The sequence below is a fragment of the Salmo trutta genome, chromosome 28, assembly GCF_901001165.1.
Source record: "Salmo trutta chromosome 28, fSalTru1.1, whole genome shotgun sequence".
NCBI lineage: Eukaryota > Metazoa > Chordata > Actinopteri > Salmoniformes > Salmonidae > Salmo > Salmo trutta.
Window position 1 is genome coordinate 23,431,929 of NC_042984.1, and position 25,459 is coordinate 23,457,387.

Consider the following 25,459-nt stretch of genomic DNA (forward strand, 5'->3'; position numbering starts at 1 on the left):
TGTTTCCCTGCGTTAAGGCTGTATGTGTGCATGCAGACAGGCCACTCTGCCGCTGCGCTACAGAGCTATCCAGTTAGAAAATTGCATATGATCTGCGTGCTGATGGAGGTTGTTTTCTGTGCGAGAGACACGGGAGATGGGAGGAAAATGGGGTGATTTTCGCCTGGGTGTAATTTAAGGTTGCGTTCTGTTGTCTGGCTGTTACATGCTACGCTCTCTCTCTCAGCGCTGCAGGAAGCCCTCGCATTGCCTCTAGCGTCTGCCTTGCACTCTGAGCACAGCCGTGTGTGTGTGTGTGTGTGTGTGTGTGTGTGTGTGTGTGTGTGTGTGTGTGTGTGTGTGTGTGTGTGTGTGTGTGTGTGTGTGTGTGTGTGTCTTTAAGTGCATCCCTGCTGTGCTATGTGCATCTCGTCAGCCCGAGCCCCAGTGACCTGAACCCGTCCTCCCTGGCCATTTCCTCAGTTGTCTCCAGACAGTTTAAGGAAAGCAGCTGTCCTCCGTGACGTCTGTTGCTCTCTGTCCCTCCTCGCCACTCAGCTCTTAATCTCTTCACATACTACTAAACTAACTGTCCTACAGCCATACACTACTTACTTCCTCCTCTTTCTCTGGCTGCTGTACTTCTACTGATCTCTCTCTCTCTTCTACCTCTCCCACAGACACTACTGTCTCTTTGGTATTTGCTACAGCGAAATTCAATCAATTTCCTGGTTTTCCAGAAGTCGTAGTTGGGGGATTCCGGATTTCCTGCTTATTCCCTCCTGATTCCGGGAATCCTCTAACCAGAATTTGGGGAAAATCAAGGAATTTATTGAGCGTTTTTTTTGTTTTGCTGTTGCAACACTGGCTACAGTTATTACAGGCCACTACACAGGAAACTCACTGGCGTGGACACAACACAGCACACAGCCAGAGAGACAGGAGCACAGTGTCATGGATGAGGACGAGGAGTACTCTAGCCTGCGTGTCAGTAGCATGTTTTGTAGTTGTTTGTAGTCATGGGGGTTGGATGTGTTCCTGAATGGTACTTCCTCATCATCGTCATTTTCAATGCTTTGCTTTCTTTCACTCTGCTTGCTTTTGGGATCCTTTCAGTGTTTTAATGTCCTCTTTGCATTGTGACCGACTGTCCAGCCATGTGCAGAGTAGTCTGACGAGTGACTCCCTGGCCAACCTGACCACAGTGTGTGTGCTTTCTCTCTTTCAGGCTAAACAGTTGGAGAAGAAGGAGGCAGAGCTGAAAGCACTGGATGCCTTTTTCAAGGAGCAGTTGGCGCAACTGGAGAAGAGGGTACGAGACCATTCTCTAAAGAGAAACACACAGTAATACTATGCTACACACCACTGTCCCTGACGTACAGTGTAATGCTCCCATTTCTTCCCAAGCATAAATCAACGTAATTATGAAAATGGATATAAATGGCGATTGTTTCTTGACTTAATTATGAAGCCAGCCGTTAAAGCGTGAACATTCTCTGTGCGCCTCTTCACTGAATGTGTTGGGTGAAATTTCGCCCATCTGTTGTGATGAGCTTTCTCCGCATCACAAATGCACCCAGCAGTCCCATGCTTTCACTTTACTACCATGGTCAACAAGAGCAATTTACCCTTAGAGGGGAGGGGAGTAGTGTTTTTCTGGCTTTTAAGACCTTTCCCATCATTTTCCCTGACATTTCCGAGACATAAAAGTGGCTATGTGAAGCGCTAAGCAGCAGCTCTAACAGGCGCCGGCAGAGAGGACCTTTAATATGTCAGGCAGAGCAGAGGTAGTCCTGTAGGACCAGTAGGGAGACTCCTGGGGAGTTAGCATGCTATTTGTCTCGCGCTGCTGGCAGGGAAAGATGCAACTTGTGAACTGTGTCAGGAATTTGATAGGGCAACAATTGCCTCCCATAGAGACACAGCAACAGTTAGAGAAAGGTAACGTAACATAAGTGATTTACTGTTAATGGAAGCAGTGTTGGAGTCAAAAGGGTTGATCTTTTAAACATGTAGCCTACTGTATGATGGTGGTAGTAATGGTGGAGACAGCTTTCATACTACATTTATTATGACATGCTTTGTTACTCTTGGCCACAGATGGACTGGTCTGGGCTTGACTGTTTTCACACATTTTAAATAGCCTTTTTAATAGTAACTCTGAGTTCTATTACAGGGTAGTGAAGTGCTCAGATGGCTGCAAACGACAAAGATAATTACGAATATTTTCTCCCTGAGGTGGCGAGATGAAGTCCATCTGCTTCATACTGGAGGTCATAAAGTGATGTCTTTGTTCAGCTGGCCTACACAACTACGCCTTGATTGGCCCCATCGTCGTTTAGACGAGTGAGGAGGAGACATTAAATGGAATGGGCTTTCCTTGCAGTGTGAGACGCGATGGAGCAGAAAGCGTCTGAGTGAAGCTGCCTTAAAGCCCATTGAGCTATTGGCTAATGAAGTCAGGGCCATTCTCCAAGATTTGCGATTGAATTTTTCAGAAAGAACAGACGTTTTCTTCTTCCCTATGTCTCGTCTCTCATCATTTACACACAGGACAAAGGAATGTTCTCCTCTTGTGCGTTCAGTCAAATGGACTGGTTGATTTAGAATAAGGTCCTTTTTTAAATGAAGGGAGGGATCTGTTGGTATTGGGTGTGAAATGGTCCTCACCAACCTGTGTGTAGCCTTATAGAAGACTCTGGCACCGCTGTCATTTCCTCTGCGTGTCTTATTATATTGCTTCATTGATGGAAGCACCTTGTTGTCGCCAGAAATCTCCCCCAGCCGCACACTGACAATCATAGTCTGTCTTATGTGGATTAGCCCACATTTTAAAGCACTGCAAGGCAACGCTTTTCTTTGTTTTTCTGCCGACTGCTGTTACTGTGTGGCAGTCTCAAGGAACAAGGACTTATATCAGAAATGTTTTACACCCTGCTAGATTATTATTGTAAAATGTATTCATAGCCTTTTTTGTGTTTGTTCACTTAGGATCCATTATTTAAACTAGATAGCATGTCCAATCATACGTTCCGATCTTCATGCATGGTCATGTGAAAACCAAGGGTTTGAGAGGGACGTATTACCAGTAGAATGGCTGTTCGTGGTTTGTTGTAGCGCTACTTTACCACACCACTGTCTTCTTTATAAACATTTAGTTCCATGTCATGTAGCAAACACTTTCCTCACTACCATTCTTTCCTGGCAGTCAAATCAAATCAAATTTATTTATATAGCCCTTCGTATATCAGCTGAAATCTCAAAGTGCTGTACAGAAACCCAGCCTAAAACCCCAAACAGCAAGCAATGCATGTGAAAGAGGCACGGTGGCTAGGAAAAACTCCCTAGGAAAAACTCCCTAGAAAGGCCAAAAACCTAGGAAGAAACCTAGAGAGGAACCAGGCTATGAGGGGTGGCCAGTCCTCTTCTGGCTGTGCCGGGTGGATATTATAACAGAACATGGTCAAGATGTTAAAATGTTCATAAATGACCAGCATGGTCAAATAATAATAATCATTGTAGTTGTCGAGGGTGCAACAAGCACGTCCGGTGAACAGGTCAGGGTTCCGTAGCCGCAGGCAGAACAGTTGAAACTGGAGCAGCAGCATGGCCAGGTGGACTGGGGACAGCAAGGAGTCATCATGCCAGGTAGTCCCGAGGCATGGTCCTAGGGCTCAGGTCCTCCGAGAGAAAGAAAGAGAGAAAGAGAGAATTAGAGAGAGCATATTTAAATTCACACAGGACACCGGATAAGACAAGAGAATACTCCAGATGAAACAGACTGACCCTAGCCCCCCGGCACATAAACTACTGCAGCATAAATACTGGAGGCTGAGACAGGAGGGATCAGAAGACACTGTGGCCCCATCCGATGATACCCCCGGACAGGGCCAAACAGGCAGGATATAACCCCACCCACTTTGCCAAAGCACAGCCCCCACACCACTAGAGGGATGTCTACAACCACCAACTTACCGTCCGAAGACAAGGCCGAGTATAGCCCACAAAAATCTCCGCCATGGCACAACCCAAGGGGGGGGGGCGCCAACCCAGACAGGAAGACCACGTCAGTGACTCAACCCACTCAACCCAGTCAGACTTTGACCACCGCATTGTAAACTGTCAAAGTGCCTGTTTGGGCACCAGGGGGCAGCTGTCTTGTGACAGTCTCCAATATTGGTTCGGTCCACAGGCAGGCAGGCGTTGTAGATTAGCACAGACTGATCATTAATTACCATGCAATCATCATAAATAAACATTTAATATCCAGCCTCTATTCACCCGAGCAGCACATTGAGCCACCATGTGTACGATCGCAGTGAGTCGTCTAGGCCCTGTGTCAGATGCCTCTGTTTATATTTACCTCATTATAAGAACGCGGCGTTTGCCAAAGGGATCAGTGACTGGCAGTGAAATGTTATGCGCAGTATTTGCTGTTGGGCTTTGGTTGTGTTATGATGGAGCCGGACCAGGGAGGCAGATAATGCTGTGAAGTTGGCGTGTCTGTTCAAACTGCTGTCACTCTGTTTGGGGGAGGTGGGTAAGTCCCTGCCTGACAGACTGAATCAGAGAAGAAGAGGGATTCTGGATTTCATACCCTGACTTCCCATTACAGCCAATGGAAGCCGTTCATTGGAGCTGTCTGTCTACAATGTATAGGTAGGCTGCAACTCTGACGGTCTGAAACTGTGAGGAAGGCTTTCGATGAGTGCGAGAGTTTTTATGAAGACGCCACACGTAATCGCCTTACGTCTGTGAATTCTCCTGAATGCTGGAAGTCAGAGAGCTGTGAAAACTACTGGTTGTAAACAGCAATGTCCCGCTGCTGTTTGAATTAGCACAGGCTCTCACTAATCCAGCTAAAGCCTTCTGCTGGCTCCGCTGCTCTTGTCTACATCCCTCTGCTGCACCGCTCCTTGCTTCAATATATCTGCGTTTCAAGGCTTCCTCAGCCCCCCACCCAGTACCCCCTCTTTCTCTCTCACTCCTCCTTGTCACTAGTTGCAAAGCACTTTGACACACTTGAACGTGGGTATGAGATAATAATCCTCCTGAAATCCTGACAGCCGTGTTGACACGCTGTCGGCAGGGGCCTCGTTCTGGAAATATCTGCATGACTCCCCCATCCGACCAGCTGAAGCAGCGTTTACCTGAATGGACAGAGAGCAGAGCAGCCGGCCGCCAGACAGCCAGCCCCCTTTAGCCTCGAGACCCGCGGTAGCTAACCAATCACGAATTCATTTTCTTCAAAGCTTAAGGGGAGACAAATGCATTTTAATTTAATATTTTTTTTAGCAAGGATTATTTTCCCAGCATGCCATACAGATGTAGGCACATGTCAGGGGCTCCAGGGGGTATAATACCTCTCTGCCTCTTAAACTGCAGGGGCAGCGGTTAGAACGATAGAGGACGGGAGAAGCATTCTAATCAGAATACTGTACAGGGTGCCTTTTCTCCGCATTAAAACCATATTTTGCTGTGTTGCTGGTTTCTTATGGAAATGTAAGAAAACTTTGATGCTTTCATGTGAAAGTTATCTGCTTATGTGTTACGTGAGCTCTAAATTAGCCATATCAATATTTAAAGCGCAGTATGTTCCATCTGGAGATGTTGATAGCCTAAACATTGGGATGGGAACATTACCTAACATTTACCCTTCTATAAAGCATTAGAGTAAGAATGACCCATCGGTAGTGTTGCTTTCATTTTGATTTTCTTTGGATCTTTCCGCTCTGTAATGTTGGGCACAAAAGTTATAGCTCATCTCCCGATACAAAATCTGAGTTTGCTCAGACAGACAGCTCATACAAAGAGAGACAACGAGAGAGACATTTTGTTAGTTCATTGTGCTGTCACTCAGCAACTTACATGGATTTACTAGGAGTTAAATGGAAGGTGTTGTCTAAACCAGAGATTCTGGAGGACTAACACATCCTCCAGGCACCACCAGGCACCACCAGGCACCTCCAGGCACCTCCAGGCACCTCCAGACACCTCCAGACTCCTCCAGATACCTTCAGACACTTCTAGAAGAACAGACCAGACACTGAGTGACTGGGACATCCATTACTGATCTCCTTGACTCCTTATTGCCTGCAGAAGAGGATCCATCTCAAACACAAGCGGCAGGTTGAGGTTAATACGTCTGGTGTCTAAATATCTCACTGCAGAATTCACTTTGCCCTCACTTTTTCTTTGGTTTTCTCAAAATGATCGCTAAAACAGGAGTGTGCGTGGGCTGGAAGCCTGGTCTTTTTACAGCGTGTCAAACTAGCGTGGCAGTTGGTGTCAGTGGTGGGATCGTTTGCCTGGGGGATAAGTGCTCCTGGTGGAGGTGTGTAAAACAGCGCTTAGCCCACATCAACACCAAGGCAGAGCCACCCTGCACAGATTAAGATATCGATTGGATTAGCGCAGCAGGAAATGGCACTGGGGGTGGAAGGAGGGAGTGAAGGAGGGTGGAAGATGAGTGTGGCTGACTGGGGTTGCCAGCCAACGAGACGAGCCAGGTGCCAGCTGCTGGATTTGCACAGGCAAATCCGGTTAATGCGGGTAGCATTGCACACAGCAACGGGTGCCTTAGCACAGCTGTATTCAGGAATGCAAGAGGGAGTCCCATCTTTAGTGTCATCTTCTCCTTGTTGTATTCACAAGGGGTGGGTTTAAATGCCCCTGGGCCATTCCCTGTGGACCCATAATACCCCTACTGCACATACAGTAGGAGAGAGCTTAGACTTTCTACTGTTTTAATAACAGACACAAGATGGTAATAGTCTCTCAACAGGGCTCCTGAACCATCCTACTGCATTTCATCAACGTTTTCAATGAATCCAGGTATTTACATTCACCTCATTTTATATATACCCAGTCCCAGCTGTCAGTTTATTTTGGTGAAATATTTGGGACATCCAAAGACGCCTCTAAGCCCCCCTGGATAAATGTGAAGGAAGAGCTCCAGGTATTGAGGATTAGTTTTTTGTTTTGGGTTGTTCTATGTGCTCCCTGGTGGCATGAACAGGCCTGAATGGAGATCAGCCAGTCAAGGCTCTTTGAATGGATAAGAAGGAGATTGAGTACTATTGTAGTATCTAGGTCAGTGTCTGCAGTCTCACTTCACTGTCTCACCTTGCCAGCCTTCATTGTAGTGCAGACATAGAGCCACACACACACACACACACACAGACATTCACTCACTCACTCACTCACTCACTCACTCACTCACTCACTCACACACAGACTATATTCCAGCATTTTCCCTCACATAAATGGGTTAATCATTTTAGGCATGCACCACGTGGCTACACAATACTTATTCCAGAGAAGCACAGTGGGTCACTGCTCTTTGGTAATTGCAAGCATCATAATCTCCTGGACTGGTGTTCACACAATAACAGTCCCCGCTGCAGTTCCTACTGTAGCTAGTTATGAGAACCTCTTCACAGCCTCATTAAAGCCATTAACATTTAAGAAGCGGCAGCCCTTAATGGGGGCTTCAGAGAGAGATGAGGCTGAGCAGCGGTGGGCCTTGTCTGGCCCGACTCCTCCCTCCTCCTTTCACTCTGACTGGAGAGGATGAGGGGAAGGAAACGGATGATGATAGTTATCGGATTAGGTGTGAATGCGTACGAGTGGTGCTCCCCTGTTTCCACTGTCGGCTTCCTCCCCTTCAGATGACTTGTGCAGGGATTAGATGGTGTGAAATATGACAGAGACTGACCCCACTGGAACTTGGTGAATTGATGGGGATTCAGGGTTGGGGTTAAGCGATGATCCCATCACATTCCTGCTCTACTCACTTCAATTACCCCCTGCTTTCCCTCCCTCTCCCTGTCAGAGGAGAAATATCCAAAATAATTAAGGGAAGCCTGTTTAGCCTGGGTTTATGGATGGCATTCTGAGGCACGGCCGTTACCTCATTAAACTGAGGTGCTGCCTGTCAAGGTACACATGGAAATGGGATTCCACCTTGGCTGTCTCTTTCCTGGGCAGCCACATCAGTGATTGTGAAACTGAAAACCTACGGTACAGAGGCATTAGACCTGCAGTGCTTTGGACCGATTTGATTGTGTGCTATGGGCATGGAGTCTCTTCAGCAGTAGTTAGAGCTGTTACTGAGGACTGCGTGGGTGATGATGGTCTCTGGGATGGTCTCTATAGCCTAGTGAAGAGACTGTGTGTCAGTGACCAGACCTGGGAACACCCACTAACTACACCATTATGGTCATTAAGGTTCTAACATCTTTACAGGTTCCTCTGTACACTCTAGCAAGGCATTTAACTGCAATTACATCAGCTTAATATTTAGTTCTTAAATGAACTGGCTGTTACCGAAGGCAAGGATTTGGGATGGTGGGAAACGGAGGTGGTGATACTGACGATAGTTGTAGTAGTATTTTAATTAGCATTCAAATAATTGCTGGATTGTATCATTTAAAAAAAATCTCTGCCATCAATTTTATGGCTTCTCCACATCTCTCCAACTACTGCTAACCTGACCGTCTACGGACGGTTGTTGAAAGAATCCGCCAGGTGTGAATGCTCAGTTGGTCACTGCTGTACAGTACATACTGTAGATGTGTTGGAATGTCGGGGAAAAACGATCCACTAGATGCATTTGGTCAGTATTGGGAGGTAATTGATGTGCATTTTATCAGGGGATCATGATATTTTCTTTCATCATGTAGAATTGTACACTAACTGACCTGTAAAATTCTGCGTTTCCTCATCATGTTTATTTTTATATTTCAGAATTTGGATCGATACAAGCAAACCGAGAAACAGTTCCACGACCAAGCCACAAAATCCGAAGCTCTTGTAAAGTAAGTAAAACCGCCTGTTCATCTGTAGTAATGTTCACCTCCAGACTCCTATGTAGATGAGCCCCATCTCAACACCACAGACAGTCATTCACAAGCTATAACACTTGAAAGCATTCTACAAGATCTGTGATGGATCCGTGTACTCTGTAGAGAGCTTTTTCATCTCTGCTTTGCTGTAAATTATACAGTGATTGTATACTAGTTGCTCCCCTGATTTGTCTCCCACTACAATTCACAGTAATTGATGTTGTCAGAATGGCAGAAGAGCTTGTATAAAATCGGTTTCCAGAGCCAACTAGTGCTGTGCTTTTGGTTTCCATGGAGATGGGTTTGGCTCCCTTATACTCCAACAAGACACATGATGAGGTGCATTTTTTCCTCTAATTCACAAGAAAATAAAATGTCTTTCTCAGATGGAAACAGCCCAGGGATAGCAAGGTGCTGTGGATGTTTTCTCGTTATTATCATAGATAAGACATGGTAACAGTAACAGGTATGGCTGAGAGAACTGGAGAATGACAGATACAGTATCTATGACAGAATGTATTCACCTATGCCTGGGCTGCAGACTCAGATTAACATTCCCCCTGAGCAGATCTGACGCTCGTGGAATGAATGCAGATTGTTTGTAGTGCCATACAACTGCTGGACAATGGAGCTAGGCTAGTAGCCCATCACACTTACACACTTTGCCTACTCATTATCGCCAAAGTAAATGTCAGTGTAAATTCAATTCAATTAACCTCAACCGTACTTTATGCATGAGCAAATCACCTGCCCAGATAGCAATCTTTTCTTCCCCAAACACTCCCCTGTGCAGAGTCCTGTAAATCCAATAAGCTTTATTTGGCAACTGTTTGATTAATCAGCATTCAAGAATGTATTTTTCAGCTAAATAATTATGATGAGAGGTGGGGAAACTGCTGACAAATGACACTGCAGTTCTAACTTTATTTCAGAATAGGGAGGCATTTATTTCCATTTCCTGTCAAATTGTGAGCTTTCACTATTCGCCTTATCACATTGCCTACCAGTTTACTTGCCTTCTTAGCTAATGCATTTACTAATGCATGTTTTCCAAAGACTGACCTCAATTCTGCACAGTACAGGGATACCCTAATGACTATAGATGTCCATAGTAAATCCATGTGCTTTATTGGAAAGCCCTGATGTTAAAGAAGTGTTAAGCTCCATTTAGTTTGCATGGTTATGGTGAGTATTGAACATCTGGTGTTCCAGTCCCATTGTAACGAGCTTAAACCTATTTTATAATACACTGTTCATTTGGTCCATCCTTCCCGACGTGTTCATATAGAACCCAGTAGAATCATGTAATACCAGAATCCTGTGCTACTTTGGCGGTGAGACCCTGTAGATATGGGAGCACAGAACGAATCATCATTTTTATTCAGAACTATGATATGAATCAAACTGCAGTTGGGGACAAAGGTCCTGTACGGGGATGACATCAGTCAATTCATTGTCATGCTGTAGATATACTGTAATCAGTAATCCAGTTAATTACCATGACCAAAAGTTGGAAGTAGAGCAGAGTAGTAGTACTACAATCTGAGATAAATGTGTTCAAATCCCCTAATGTCTTGGGGAAAGGCAGCTCTTCTCTCTTCTGCATCATGTGTAAATGAAGCAGTGTGTGTCAGGATGGTGGCAGCTGGTTAGGGACTGCTGTAATCCCTGCCTGTTCTGTGCTAGCATAGCTCCTTGTTGCTAACTAACGCAGGCCTCTAATCAGGGATTTGAGCTGCTAAGCTCACGTTAGCGTGTTGCCGTCTGAAGACACTTCCTCCCAGGCAGGAGAAATGGCTACACGCGCTCCTATCAGATGGCCATACGATCAGAGCGAGGTGTGTGTGTGTGTGTGATGTGAGATGGATGTTTCTTCTCTGCCTCCAGTGCCTTCTGTTGCCGTTTTGGCCTACCAGGTGAAGGTTAGAAGATTGAGTGAGCACACTGGGGTAAGAAGATCAAGGGCAGTGGGTTGCGGTTGGCCTGGGAAGGGTTACAGTGGAATAGAAGCCAGGATGTGGTCAGGGGTTATGCAGCAAGACTGGGTCTAAGGTTAAGGGGGTTAAAATAGGGCTGCAAGGCCTGGGCTGGGTTTGCAGAAGTTTTCCTGAGCTCTACTACCAGAGCTTAAGCAGACAGTGTCAGTTTGCCTGGCTCCTACCTGCCTGCCTCTTCCACGGCATGGCACTCACTGTGTGATGTTTTAATTCCGTTTTTAATCCCTAGACTTGTAGAGGGTTTGCCAGGAGCGTCCTGTCCCTGCTTGTCGTCCCTGCTTGTCGTCCCTGTGTGCACGCTGCCGCCTCATCTGGGCTGCAGGTCTCCTGACTCTCCTGGAACATGACAAGGCTGCTTTCTAATCTCTCTGTCTCTGTCCCTCACTGCTACCCGACTTAACTCCCGTTCTAGCACACAGAGCAGAGCACAGAGCCAAGGAAAGATGGGATTCAACTGCTTTAAGTCAATCTCTAGTGTCCATAGTCTTCTAGCTGTTTTCTCTCTTACATCAGACACTCAACCTCTCTGACAGATGCTCTGCCTATCAGATATCTTCAATTGAAGAGAGATAATGTGCTTTATTGGGGTTTACAAGTGCAGTAGTGGCCAAGGCACTCAGTAGTTTGTAGCAGTCTTGAAGCATTGCTGTTAATGCTGTATTGTGACACTTCTTCTTCATTGTCTGTAACGCACACCTTTTGAGCCTCCCAGACAAAGGAGGGTATCTTTGATGGAACAGTCGAGGTGGCTGCACCATTAATCATCTTGGCAACATGCCAAGGCACTGCAGACCTGTCTGAGGTGAACAGAGCACCCTGCTACTGACGAGCTCCCCTCACTGAAGACAAAAGACGACACAGAAACTAGCTGTTCTATGGTATTGATATTAGCAGAATGCCCTGTAGTAACACATTGACATTACCATAGCCTAGCTCCGGTAGAGTAGAGAGGGGGAAGAGAGAGAGGATATCAGACTGATCAGGGGGCTGTACTGTCAGACACAGCGTGCTAGCTACAGCTAACAACTGGCCAATTAGCTAGCTCCAGCCAGACATTGCTCTTGTTGTTCTTGCTCCTGGTGTTATGGCTTCGCAGAGAAAAGGCCCTCATTATAGAAGACACCGGCTGTCCAGGGAGTTCCAAACTGGCACTCCTCAGTGGTTGAGCACAGAACCGGACCAGCCCTGGGCCTGCTCTCCTTCCCTTTGCTGCTATATTGCTATCTCTACCATGATACAGTACCACAGCTTTTGTTCATGATCATTCATGATACGGCTGTCTGGTGCGAACAGCAACTATGCTGTAATTGAGATTGTCATGCATAAAAGATGACCACTTTGTAGAGGTCATAAGGATCCTCATTTTGACATGCACTATTCTCTACTGTAATTGTGGCTGAAATGTAAGGAAAGATCCTGTCTGCCGTGTGATCCATGAGACAGCCCTGAATAAGACAGCCTGACCATTCCTTTACAGCAACTCTGTGTGTGTGTGTGTGTGTGTGTGTGTGTGTGTGTGTGTGTGTGTGTGTGTGTGTGTGTGTGTGTGTGTGTGTGTGTGTGTGTGTGTGTCGTCAACAAAAATAGCGACAACTATTTTTCAGTGGCAATTGACAAGACTATAACTAATTAAATACACCCAGAAAAAACTAACTTAACTAAAATCATTTTTCATTTCAGTTGACTAAAATGAGACGAGACACGTTTTTTTTCTGTGACATTAAATCTGACTACTAAATTAACTAGACAAGAGTTTTTGGAGAGATTGAGAGCTTTTCAGTGATAAGCACTATTTAATATTAGTATCACAGATGTGCAGTTCTGTTCAGCAGTGGGAAGGACGTGCAACACCCTGCAAACACAGCCTACATCAGCTGGTGAGCTGCGGGTGAGCAAGCGATGAGTGTGGGCAGACACATCGTGCAGGCGGCTCTCTTGCCTCACCTTAGCTAACCAGTCACCACCAGCCTTCTAGTTAGCTACCCGTTGCCTAGTTAAGAACCACAAGCTGCTTTCCAAAATGTTAAACAATAGCAGCATTGAGTTTAATAGTAAAACAACAGTCAAACTGTTTTTCTCTCCCTTGATTAAGATATAGAGAAGTAGGCTGTCTTTGAAATGTTTAGTCTCGCTCAACCCTCCCACTTTCCCCACTGCATTTCATATCCAGGTTCTGTAGCCAATGTAGCCAAGTCTCCCTCTTTTCCTCAGAGAAAACGGCTTGACTAGCCATGAGGCTACCGTTCAAAAGACGAGCCATAATACCGGGTCTGCGTTTTTTTTCTTCTTTCTAACGTGCATTAGCGGGCTGCATTTTACATTCATAAAGAATATCGCGAGCCATTATAAAACTAGGCTACTAGGCAGACCGAACCTTTAACCATTTGTTTAGGCTACATCTTGTTCAGTCATGTTACCTTATTAGCTAGCTATAGCTAACAACATTTTGGAGCGTTCAGATAGAAATATACTATGTAGAACAATCATGCCTCTCTGACATGTTGAATAAAGAATAATGTTGGCTCTGTTACATGAATAGTTAGCTCTATTCGAGAACGTTTTTCAAATGAACGTGGCCCTGATAACATCACCAGTAGCCTATATGCAAACATTTAGTAGCACAGAAGAAAACGAAAAGAGATTGTCGCTGCACTATTTCTGACTGGTTAAATCATTTTATGTTGAGTTAATATGGACCCAGTGACTCAGACTTGAGCACTGGGACTTGGACTTCAGCGCAGGGGATTTTGGACTCGATTCGGACACGAGGTTTACTGACTAGACTGCATCACTGGGCAAAACAGTTATTAGCTCCCAGTCAGTCATTAACCCCCCTTCTTCTTTTGGACATCAATGTGGCTGCTGCGTCTGTGGAACGTTGATAACAATGGTAGCGACGCGACCAGGTGATCGAAGTGCAACCCATACTACTTTGCCAATACTTTGAGGCACCATCTGGTGATTGTGCTCTGCAGTAGTAATTGTCAGCGGTGTCAGATCCCTGCCTGTGTATGAGCTGAGCTCTCAGCGCTCTGCCTCAGGCAACTCCAGGGCTGACAGGCTTAAGTGGGGGAGCATTGTGTGGAGGAGAGGAGGGAGAAGAGTCCAGCCCTGCAGGTGAGATTGGCTGGGGGAGGAAAGGAGAGTGGAGGGGAGGAGGCCTGCGCTCCTCACCAGCTCAGTAAATGTAAAAGCTGTCAAAGCCGGGACCCTCATCTGTCTGCCGAGCAACAGCCAGGGTTAAAGAAACGCACCTCTAATCTAGTTAATTCCAGCCCCTCCATCCCCAAAACATGTCAGTGAATTCCCCTGCAGATACAATTTGGGGACTTTACAGTGTACAGCCAGTGTGATTCATGTATTTATCTGGCTCTTGCAGTAATCTGCTGTGGCTTGGCTGAGGATGGCAGATCAGAGTTATCTCGAGGCGATGCAGTAGCTACTCTCTCTGACATTTGAGTGAGCGCTGGTTGCCCACAACAGCAGCAGCGGTGTAGAGATATGGGTGCCTCTCCTCTGACTCCTTCTGATAGCACCTGATCAGCTGTGAGTTACAGAACTAGCACACACACAACCTCTGCCCTCAGCCAATCACATTCAACACAACAACTCTTTTTGGAGTTTGTTTGTGCTGCTTAGCATTTCTATTGATTTGAATATACGTATTGCAGGCTTGCTAATGGAACCTTTTGTAATTATTTTTCCTCTTTCCATTTGATTTCTAGTCTTTCATTTTTCCTTTTGCCTCTCTAAGCTCGGCAGACTTTCAGAAGTCATCCTTTGTTTTGCCACTGCGCGTTCTCTGGAGGAGATTAAAAATAATTGAAATCTGCAGTAATTAAGGCCTCTGTGTGTTCCGTTATATTTACTTACAGATTTTGAATTCCGAAATTACTGCTCATATGCACAGCCTGCTTCACTCAAAGCGGCCTAAGCGGCTCAGTTAATATTTTTATTTAAGACCTCGCCTTCAATTTGGTTCAATTCGGTTCAGCTTTGGCTGCGGCAAACCAATTTTCTGCTTCAGGCCCCTTTAATAAACCTGCTGCGCTATCTGGAGCTTCCTTCCCTGATGAAGGCAGTTTATTTTAAATTAAAGGAGAGTTCCTTATCTTACCAGCGCAAAGAAGAGCGTTGCTTTAGTCTTTTTCTCTGCCGCTGTCGTTATTAAACAGACGAAGGAAGAGCTTCAGCATTGGGTAAAACGGGGATCTGATACACGGACTCATCCTCCCTTAAACACGCCTTGATGGGCTGTTGATGGAGATTTATTTCCCATCCTTCGTATTTCTCTTCTCTCCTCTTAACCGTTCAGATAAGACAAGGAAACGCTAGCGATAGCATATCGCTCTGCTGCTTGGTAATATGCTGCGTGATGTGATGGGAGCCTTGGATGTGTTTTAATTGAAATGCCGGGGTTGGCTTGCACGCTGAATCAAAACTGAGTCCAGGTTTTAATTCGGGTTTCAATTAAGCGCAGTGTCAAACGGTCCTCTGAGAGTATCTGTTGGAGTGCATTGTAGAGGGAGAGGATGGGAGGGTTTAATGCACATGACTTTGCATAATCAATCAAATTTCATTAAGCATGGCAACCTGGCAATGAATCTGCCACAAAGTTCCATCACTGAGAAATAGGAATGCAGAGACCAATTATATTACATATCACATATCATATTATAACAAGCTAATTCCATCTCTGAATTCAGCCTGATTTGATCAGCTCATTTTGATTCGTTCAATTAGGAATGATTTATTCATTTTTGCACCGTTTGTAATCTGTAGCCGTATGCCGGTTGTGGTTAATAGAAAGCGGTTGTACTGTCCTAAGCAGCCCCCAATATTAAAGTCAACATCTTTCGGAGACACAACCATAAACCGTTTACTCTGTGTCTATGGGAATCTTGGGGCTCAGTGACATCACTGTTGAAAGGTTGCCAGGGTGACCGTGTGTCCCTGCCTCTAGACACAGCACCAGGTTATTTATCATCGTTGTATTAGTCAATGCCGCGCTTGTCGCCGGCTCTATTAGTGAATATCCTCTCTGCTGGTAATTCAGTTTAACCTGTCTCTCCCCACCTATTCATTCCACTAAAGTGTCCGCAGGATGGAGAGGGAGACATTTGTACACACTGGGGGATGTTGGTGTGTGTATTGGGATGTAATGTGAAATATGAGTGTGTGTATTGGTATGTAATGTGAAATATGAGTGTGTGTTTGTGTGTATTGGTATGTAATGTGAAATATGAGTGTGTGTATTGGTATGTAATGTGAAATATGAGTGTGTATTTATGTGAGACGGGAGGCTTCTTTTCAGGTACAATGTGGAAACAGTTTTAATGTAGATGAATCAAGAATAGTGGTTGTCATTTAGCTTTCTTATGAACTTAGACCATTTTATTCTCTTAAAGTGTCCTTCACATCAATCCAGTGGAGATTTTAGCATATAAATCTTGGTGGGGCAAATTCAACCAACATTTTATTTTGTTTAGATGCATGTCAGCGACTCCACTACACAACACCAAACAATACATTAAATGCACTATAACGGTGACAAACGGTGCCCACAAACTGTTAGGGCCTACATAAAGCTGTCCCAACAACAGAGCTTTCTTTTCAGCACCATGGAGTGAATCCTTACCACCGCTACACCTGGCTATCACTCAATAAGAACCGCATTCTCCTTCAAGAATAACCAATGTCGGCATTACTTTTTGACTTTTGAACCATACACCAACATTGTTATATTTCTATTCAGTAAATGTAACTTTACTCTCTTTTAAGCCTCCACACAGAATGGAAGAGAGAGAGACGCGGACTCAGCGGTTAGCCAACCATTTTTATTATTTTATTATGTAGTCTAAAAAGGAAAATACAATCACTAGGATCCACTTTTATAGACAATATACCGACACACAGATTGCGCAAACAAAACAACCGTTGCAATATCAACTGGAATTACATGGGTCTATTACTGAACCTTTTGTGGAACAGAAATATTTGAATGGGAAGAGACTGTCCCCTCCTCATGGTTACAGACCCAACAACATTATATAGTATCCCTCCTCATGGTTACAGACCCAACAACATTATATAGTATCCCTCCTCATGGTTACAGACCCAACAACATTATATAGTATCCCTCCTCATGGTTACAGACCCAACAACATTATATAGTATCCCTCCTCATGGTTACAGACCCAACAACATTATATTGTATCCCTCCTCATGGTTACAGACCCAACAACATTATATAGTATCCCTCCTCATGGTTACAGACCCAACAACATTATATAGTATCCCCTCCTCATGGTTACAGACCCAACAACATTATATAGTATCCCCTCCTCATGGTTACAGACCCAACAACATTATATAGTATCCCTCCTCATGGTTACAGACCCAACAACATTATATAGTATCCCTCCTCATGGTTACAGACCCAACAACATTATATAGTATCCCTCCTCATGGTTACAGACCCAACAACATTATATAGTATCCTTCCTCATGGTTACAGACCCAACAACATTATATAGTATCCTTCCTCATGGTTACAGACCCAACAACATTATATAGTATCCCTCCTCATGGTTACAGACCCAACAACATTATATAGTATCCCCTCCTCATGGTTACAGACCCAACAACATTATATAGTATCCCTCCTCATGGTTACAGACCCAACAACATTATATAGTATCCCTCCTCATGGTTACAGACCCAACAACATTATATAGTATCCCTTCTCATGGTTACAGACCCAACAACATTATATAGTATCCCCTCCTCATGGTTACAGACCCAACAACATTATATAGTATCCCCTCCTCATGGTTACAGACCCAACAACATTATATAGTATCCCCTCATCATGGTTACAGACCCAACAACATTATATAGTATCCCCTCCTCATGGTTACAGACCCAACAACATTATATAGTATCCCCTCCTCATGGTTACAGACCCAACAACATTATATAGTATCCCTCCTCATGGTTACAGACCCAACAACATTATATAGTATCCCTCCTCATGGTTACAGACCCAACAACATTATATAGTATCCCTCCTCATGGTTACAGACCCAACAACATTATATAGTATCCCCTCCTCATGGTTACAGACCCAACAACATTATATAGTATCCCCTCCTCATGGTTACAGACCCAACAACATTATATAGTATCCCCTCCTCATGGTTACAGACCCAACAACATTATATAGTATCCCCCTCCTCATGGTTACAGACCCAACAACATTATATAGTATCCCCTCCTCATGGTTACAGACCCAACAACATTATATAGTATCTTCTCCTCATGGTTACAGACCCAACAACATTATATAGTATCCCCTCCTCATGGTTACAGACCCAACAACATTATATAGTATCCTTCCTCATGGTTACAGACCCAACAACATTATATAGTATCCCTCCTCATGGTTACAGACCCAACAACATTATGTAGTATCCCCTCCTCATGGTTACAGACCCAACAACATTATATAGTATCCCTCCTCATGGTTACAGACCCAACAACATTATATAGTGTCCACTCCTCATGGTTACAGACCCAACAACATTATATAGTATCCACTCCTCATGGTTACAGACCCAACAACATTATATAGTATCCACTCCTCATGGTTACAGACCCAACAACATTATATAGTATCCCTCCTCATGGTTACAGACCCAACAACATTATATAGTATCCCCTCCTCATGGTTACAGACCCAACAACATTATATAGTATCCCTCCTCATGGTTACAGACCCAACAACATTATATAGTATCCCCTCCTCATGGTTACAGACCCAACAACATTATATAGTATCCCCTCCTCATGGTTACAGACCCAACAACATTATATAGTATCCCTCCTCATGGTTACAGACCCAACAACATTATATAGTATCCCCTCCTCATGGTTACAGACCCAACAACATTATATAGTACCCCTCCTCATGGTTACAGACCCAACAACATTATATAGTATCCCCTCCTCATGGTTACAGACCCAACAACATTATATAGTATCCCTTCCTCATGGTTACAGACCCAACAACATTATATAGTATCCCCTCCTCATGGTTACAGACCCAACAACATTATATAGTATCCCTTCCTCATGGTTACAGACCCAACAACATTATATAGTATCCCCTCCTCATGGTTACAGACCCAACAACATTATATAGTATCCCCTCCTCATGGTTACAGACCCAACAACATTATATAGTATCCCTCCTCATGGTTACAGACCCAACAACATTAAATAGTATCCTTCCTCATGGTTACAGACCCAACAACATTATATAGTATCCCTCCTCATGGTTACAGACCCAACAACATTATATAGTATCCCTCCTCATGGTTACAGACCCAACAACATTATATAGTATCCCTCCTCATGGTTACAGACCCAACAACATTATATAGTATCCCCTCCTCATGGTTACAGACCCAACAACATTATATAGTATCTCCTCCTCATGGTTACAGACCCAACAACATTATATAGTATCCCCTCCTCATGGTTACAGACCCAACAACATTATATAGTATCCCCTCCTCATGGTTACAGACCCAACAACATTATATAGTATCCCCTCCATATGGTTACAGACCCAACAACATTATATAGTATCCTTCCTCATGGTTACAGACCCAACAACATTATATAGTATCCCCTCCTCATGGTTACAGACCCAACAACATTATATAGTATCTCCTCCTCATGGTTACAGACCCAACAACATTATATAGTATCTCCTCCTCATGGTTACAGACCCAACAACATTATATAGTATCCCCTCCTCATGGTTACAGACCCAACAACATTATATAGTATCCCTCCTCATGGTTACAGACCCAACAACATTATATAGTATCCTTCCTCATGGTTACAGACCCAACAACATTATATAGTATCCCTCCTCATGGTTACAGACCCAACAACATTATATAGTATCCCTCCTCATGGTTACAGACCCAACAACATTATGTAGTATCCCTCCTCATGGTTACAGACCCAACAACATTATGTAGTATCCCCTCCTCATGGTTACAGACCCAACAACATTATATAGTATCCCTCCTCATGGTTACAGACCCAACAACATTATATAGTGTCCACTCCTCATGGTTACAGACCCAACAACATTATATAGTATCCACTCCTCATGGTTACAGACCCAACAACATTATATAGTATCCACTCCTCATGGTTACAGACCCAACAACATTATATAGTATCCTTCCTCATGGTTACAGACCCAACAACATTATGTAGTATCCCCTCCTCATGGTTACAGACCCAACAACATTATATAGTATCCCTCCTCATGGTTACAGACCCAACAACATTATATAGTGTCCACTCCTCATGGTTACAGACCCAACAACATTATATAGTATCCCTCCTCATGGTTACAGACCCAACAACATTATATAGTGTCCACTCCTCATGGTTACAGACCCAACAACATTATATAGTATCCACTCCTCATGGTTACAGACCCAACAACATTATATAGTATCCACTCCTCATGGTTACAGACCCAACAACATTATATAGTATCCCTCCTCATGGTTACAGACCCAACAACATTATATAGTATCCCCTCCTCATGGTTACAGACCCAACAACATTATATAGTATCCCTCCTCATGGTTACAGACCCAACAACATTATATAGTATCCCCTCCTCATGGTTACAGACCCAACAACATTATATAGTATCCCCTCCTCATGGTTACAGACCCAACAACATTATATAGTATCCCTCCTCATGGTTACAGACCCAACAACATTATATAGTATCCCCTCCTCATGGTTACAGACCCAACAACATTATATAGTACCCCTCCTCATGGTTACAGACCCAACAACATTATATAGTATCCCCTCCTCATGGTTACAGACCCAACAACATTATATAGTATCCCTTCCTCATGGTTACAGACCCAACAACATTATATAGTATCCCCTCCTCATGGTTACAGACCCAACAACATTATATAGTATCCCTTCCTCATGGTTACAGACCCAACAACATTATATAGTATCCCCTCCTCATGGTTACAGACCCAACAACATTATATAGTATCCCCTCCTCATGGTTACAGACCCAACAACATTATATAGTATCCCTCCTCATGGTTACAGACCCAACAACATTAAATAGTATCCTTCCTCATGGTTACAGACCCAACAACATTATATAGTATCCCTCCTCATGGTTACAGACCCAACAACATTATATAGTATCCTTCCTCATGGTTACAGACCCAACAACATTATATAGTATCCTTCCTCATGGTTACAGACCCAACAACATTATATAGTATCCCCTCCTCATGGTTACAGACCCAACAACATTATATAGTATCTCCTCCTCATGGTTACAGACCCAACAACATTATATAGTATCCCCTCCTCATGGTTACAGACCCAACAACATTATATAGTATCCCCTCCTCATGGTTACAGACCCAACAACATTATATAGTATCCCCTCCATATGGTTACAGACCCAACAACATTATATAGTATCCTTCCTCATGGTTACAGACCCAACAACATTATATAGTATCCCCTCCTCATGGTTACAGACCCAACAACATTATATAGTATCTCCTCCTCATGGTTACAGACCCAACAACATTATATAGTATCTCCTCCTCATGGTTACAGACCCAACAACATTATATAGTATCCCCTCCTCATGGTTACAGACCCAACAACATTATATAGTATCCCTCCTCATGGTTACAGACCCAACAACATTATATAGTATCCTTCCTCATGGTTACAGACCCAACAACATTATATAGTATCCCTCCTCATGGTTACAGACCCAACAACATTATATAGTATCCCTCCTCATGGTTACAGACCCAACAACATTATGTAGTATCCCTCCTCATGGTTACAGACCCAACAACATTATGTAGTATCCCCTCCTCATGGTTACAGACCCAACAACATTATATAGTATCCCTCCTCATGGTTACAGACCCAACAACATTATATAGTGTCCACTCCTCATGGTTACAGACCCAACAACATTATATAGTATCCACTCCTCATGGTTACAGACCCAACAACATTATATAGTATCCACTCCTCATGGTTACAGACCCAACAACATTATAGTATCCTTCCTCATGGTTACAGACCCAACAACATTATGTAGTATCCCCTCCTCATGGTTACAGACCCAACAACATTATATAGTATCCCTCCTCATGGTTACAGACCCAACAACATTATATAGTGTCCACTCCTCATGGTTACAGACCCAACAACATTATATAGTATCCACTCCTCATGGTTACAGACCCAACAACATTATATAGTATCCACTCCTCATGATTACAGACCCAACAACATTATATAGTATCCCCTCCTCATGGTTACAGACCCAACAACATTATATAGTATCCCTCCTCATGGTTACAGACCCAACAACATTATATAGTATCCCTCCTCATGGTTACAGACCCAACAACATTATATAGTATCCCTCCTCATGGTTACAGACCCAACAACATTATATAGTATCCCCTCCTCATGGTTACAGACCCAACAACATTATATAGTATCCCCTCCTCATGGTTACAGACCCAACAACATTATATAGTATCCCCTCCTCATGGTTACAGACCCAACAACATTATATAGTATCCCTCCTCATGGTTACAGACCCAACAACATTATATAGTATCCCCTCCTCATGGTTACAGACCCAACAACATTATATAGTATCCCTCCTCATGGTTACAGACCCAACAACAGTATATAGTATCCCCTCCTCATGGTTACAGACCCAACAACATTATATAGTATCCCTCCTCATGGTTACAGACCCAACAACATTATATAGTATCCCCTCCTCATGGTTACAGACCCAACAACATTATATAGTCCCCTCCTCATGGTTACAGACCCAACAACATTATATAGTATCCCTCCTCATGGTTACAGACCCAACAACATTATATAGTATCCCCTCCTCATGGTTACAGACCCAACAACATTATATAGTATCCCTCTTCATGGTTACAGACCCAACAACCTTATATAGTATCCCTCCTCATGGTTACAGACCCAACAACATTATATAGTATCCCCTCCTCATGGTTACAGACCCAACAACATTATATAGTACCCCTCCTCATGGTTACAGACCCAACAACATTATATAGTATCCCTCCTCATGGTTACAGACCCAAAAACATTATATAGTATCCCCTCCTCATGGTTACAGACCCAACAACATTATATAGTATCCCTCCTCATGGTTACAGACCCAACAACATTATATAGTACCCCTCCTCATGGTTACAGACCCAACAACATTATATAGTATCCCTCCTCATGGTTTACAGACCCAAAACATTATATAGTATCCCCTCCTCATGGTTACAGACCCAACAACATTATATAGTATCCCCTCCTCATGGTTACAGACCCACAACATTATATAGTATCCCCTCCTCATGGTTTACAGACCCAACAACATTATATAGTATCCCTCCTCATGGTTACAGACCCAACAGCATTATATAGTATCCCCTCCTCATGGTAACAGACCCACACAGCATTATATAGTATCGCCCTCCTCATGGTTACAGACAACCAACAAGACATTATATAGTATCCCTCCTCATGGTTACAGACCCAACAACATTATATAGTATCCCTCCTCATGGTTACAGTACCCAACAACTTATGTAGTATCCCTCCTCATGGTTTACAGACCCACCAACATTATATAGTATCGTTCCTCATGTTTACAGACCTCAACAACATTATATAGTATCCCCTCCTCATGGAACAGACCCAACAACATTAATAGTATCTCACTCCTCATGGTGTTACAGACCCAACAACATTATATAGTATCCCCTCCTCATGGTTACAGACCCAACAACATTATTATTATCCCTCCTCATGGTTACAGACCCAACAACATTATATAGTATCCTTCCTCATGGTTACAGACCCAACAACATCATATAGTATCCCTCCTCATGGTTACAGACCCAACAACATTATGTAGTATCCCCTCCCTCATGGTTACAGACCCAACAACATTATATTAGTCCCTCCTCATGGTTCGACCCAACAACATTATATAGTGTCCACTCCTCATGGTTACAGACCCAACAACATTATATAGTATCCACTCCTCATGGTTACAGACCCAACAACATTAGATTAGTATCCACTCCTCATGGTTACAGAACCCAACAACATTATATAGTATCCTTCTCATGGTTACAGACCCAACAACATTATGTAGTACCCCTCCTCATGGTTACAGACCCAACAACATTATATAGTATCCCTCCTCATGGTTACAGACCCAACAACATTATATAGTGTCCACTCCTCATGGTTACAGACCCAACAACATTATGTAGTATCCCCTCCTCATGGTTACAGACCCAACAACATTATATAGTATCCCTCCTCATGGTTACAGACCCAACAACATTATATAGTGTCCACTCCTCATGGTTACAGACCCAACAACATTATGTAGTATCCACTCCTCATGGTTACAGACCCAACAACATTATATAGTATCCACTCCTCATGATTACAGACCCAACAACATTATATAGTATCCCTCCTCATGGTTACAGACCCAAAAACATTATATAGTATCCCCTCCTCATGGTTACAGACCCAACAACATTATATAGTATCCCTCCTCATGGTTACAGACCCAACAACATTATATAGTATCCCTCCTCATGGTTACAGACCCAACAACATTATATAGTATCCCTCCTCATGGTTACAGACCCAACAACATTATATAGTATCCCTCCTCATGGTTACAGACCCAACAACATTATATAGTATCCCTCCTCATGGTTACAGACCCAACAACATTATATAGTATCCCTCCTCATTGTTACAGACCCAACAACATTATATAGTATCCCTCCTCATGGTTACAGACCCAACAACATTATATAGTATCCCCTCCATATGGTTACAGACCCAACAACATTATATAGTATCCCTTCCTCATGGTTACAGACCCAACAACATTATATAGTATCCCTCCTCATGGTTACAGACCCAACAACATTATATAGTATCTCCTCCTCATGGTTACAGACCCAACAACATTATATAGTATCTCCTCCTCATGGTTACAGACCCAACAACATTATATAGTATCCCCTCCTCATGGTTACAGACCCAACAACATTATATAGTATCCCTCCTCATGGTTACAGACCCAACAACATTATATAGTATCCTTCCTCATGGTTACAGACCCAACAACATCATATAGTGTCCACTCCTCATGGTTACAGACCCAACAACATTATAGAGATCCACTCCTCATGGTTACAGACCCAACAACATTATATAGTATCCACTCCTCATGGTTACAGACCCAACAACATTATATAGTAGCCATCCTCATGGTTACAGACCCAACAACAATGTAGTATCCCCTCCTCATGGTTACAGACCCAACAACATTATAGTGTCCACTCCTCATGGTTACAGACCAACAACATTATATAGTATCCACTCCTCATGGTTACAGACCCAACAACATTATAGTATCCACTCCTCATGGTTACAGACCCAACAACA

At 43.6% G+C, this 25,459-nt stretch overlaps 1 protein-coding gene across 2 annotated transcripts in view; it reads left to right on the forward strand.

Moving 5' to 3' along the window:
* Positions 1-25,459, forward strand: part of chchd6a (coiled-coil-helix-coiled-coil-helix domain containing 6a) — a 74,404-nt gene that overhangs the window by 21,175 nt on the left and 27,770 nt on the right. For both annotated transcript variants that reach the window (XM_029719266.1, XM_029719267.1), the window contains 2 exons: positions 1,208-1,291; positions 8,728-8,798. In XM_029719266.1, coding sequence (XP_029575126.1) covers positions 1,208-1,291; positions 8,728-8,798 — 155 coding nt within the window. The remainder of the gene's footprint in view (positions 1-1,207; positions 1,292-8,727; positions 8,799-25,459) is intronic.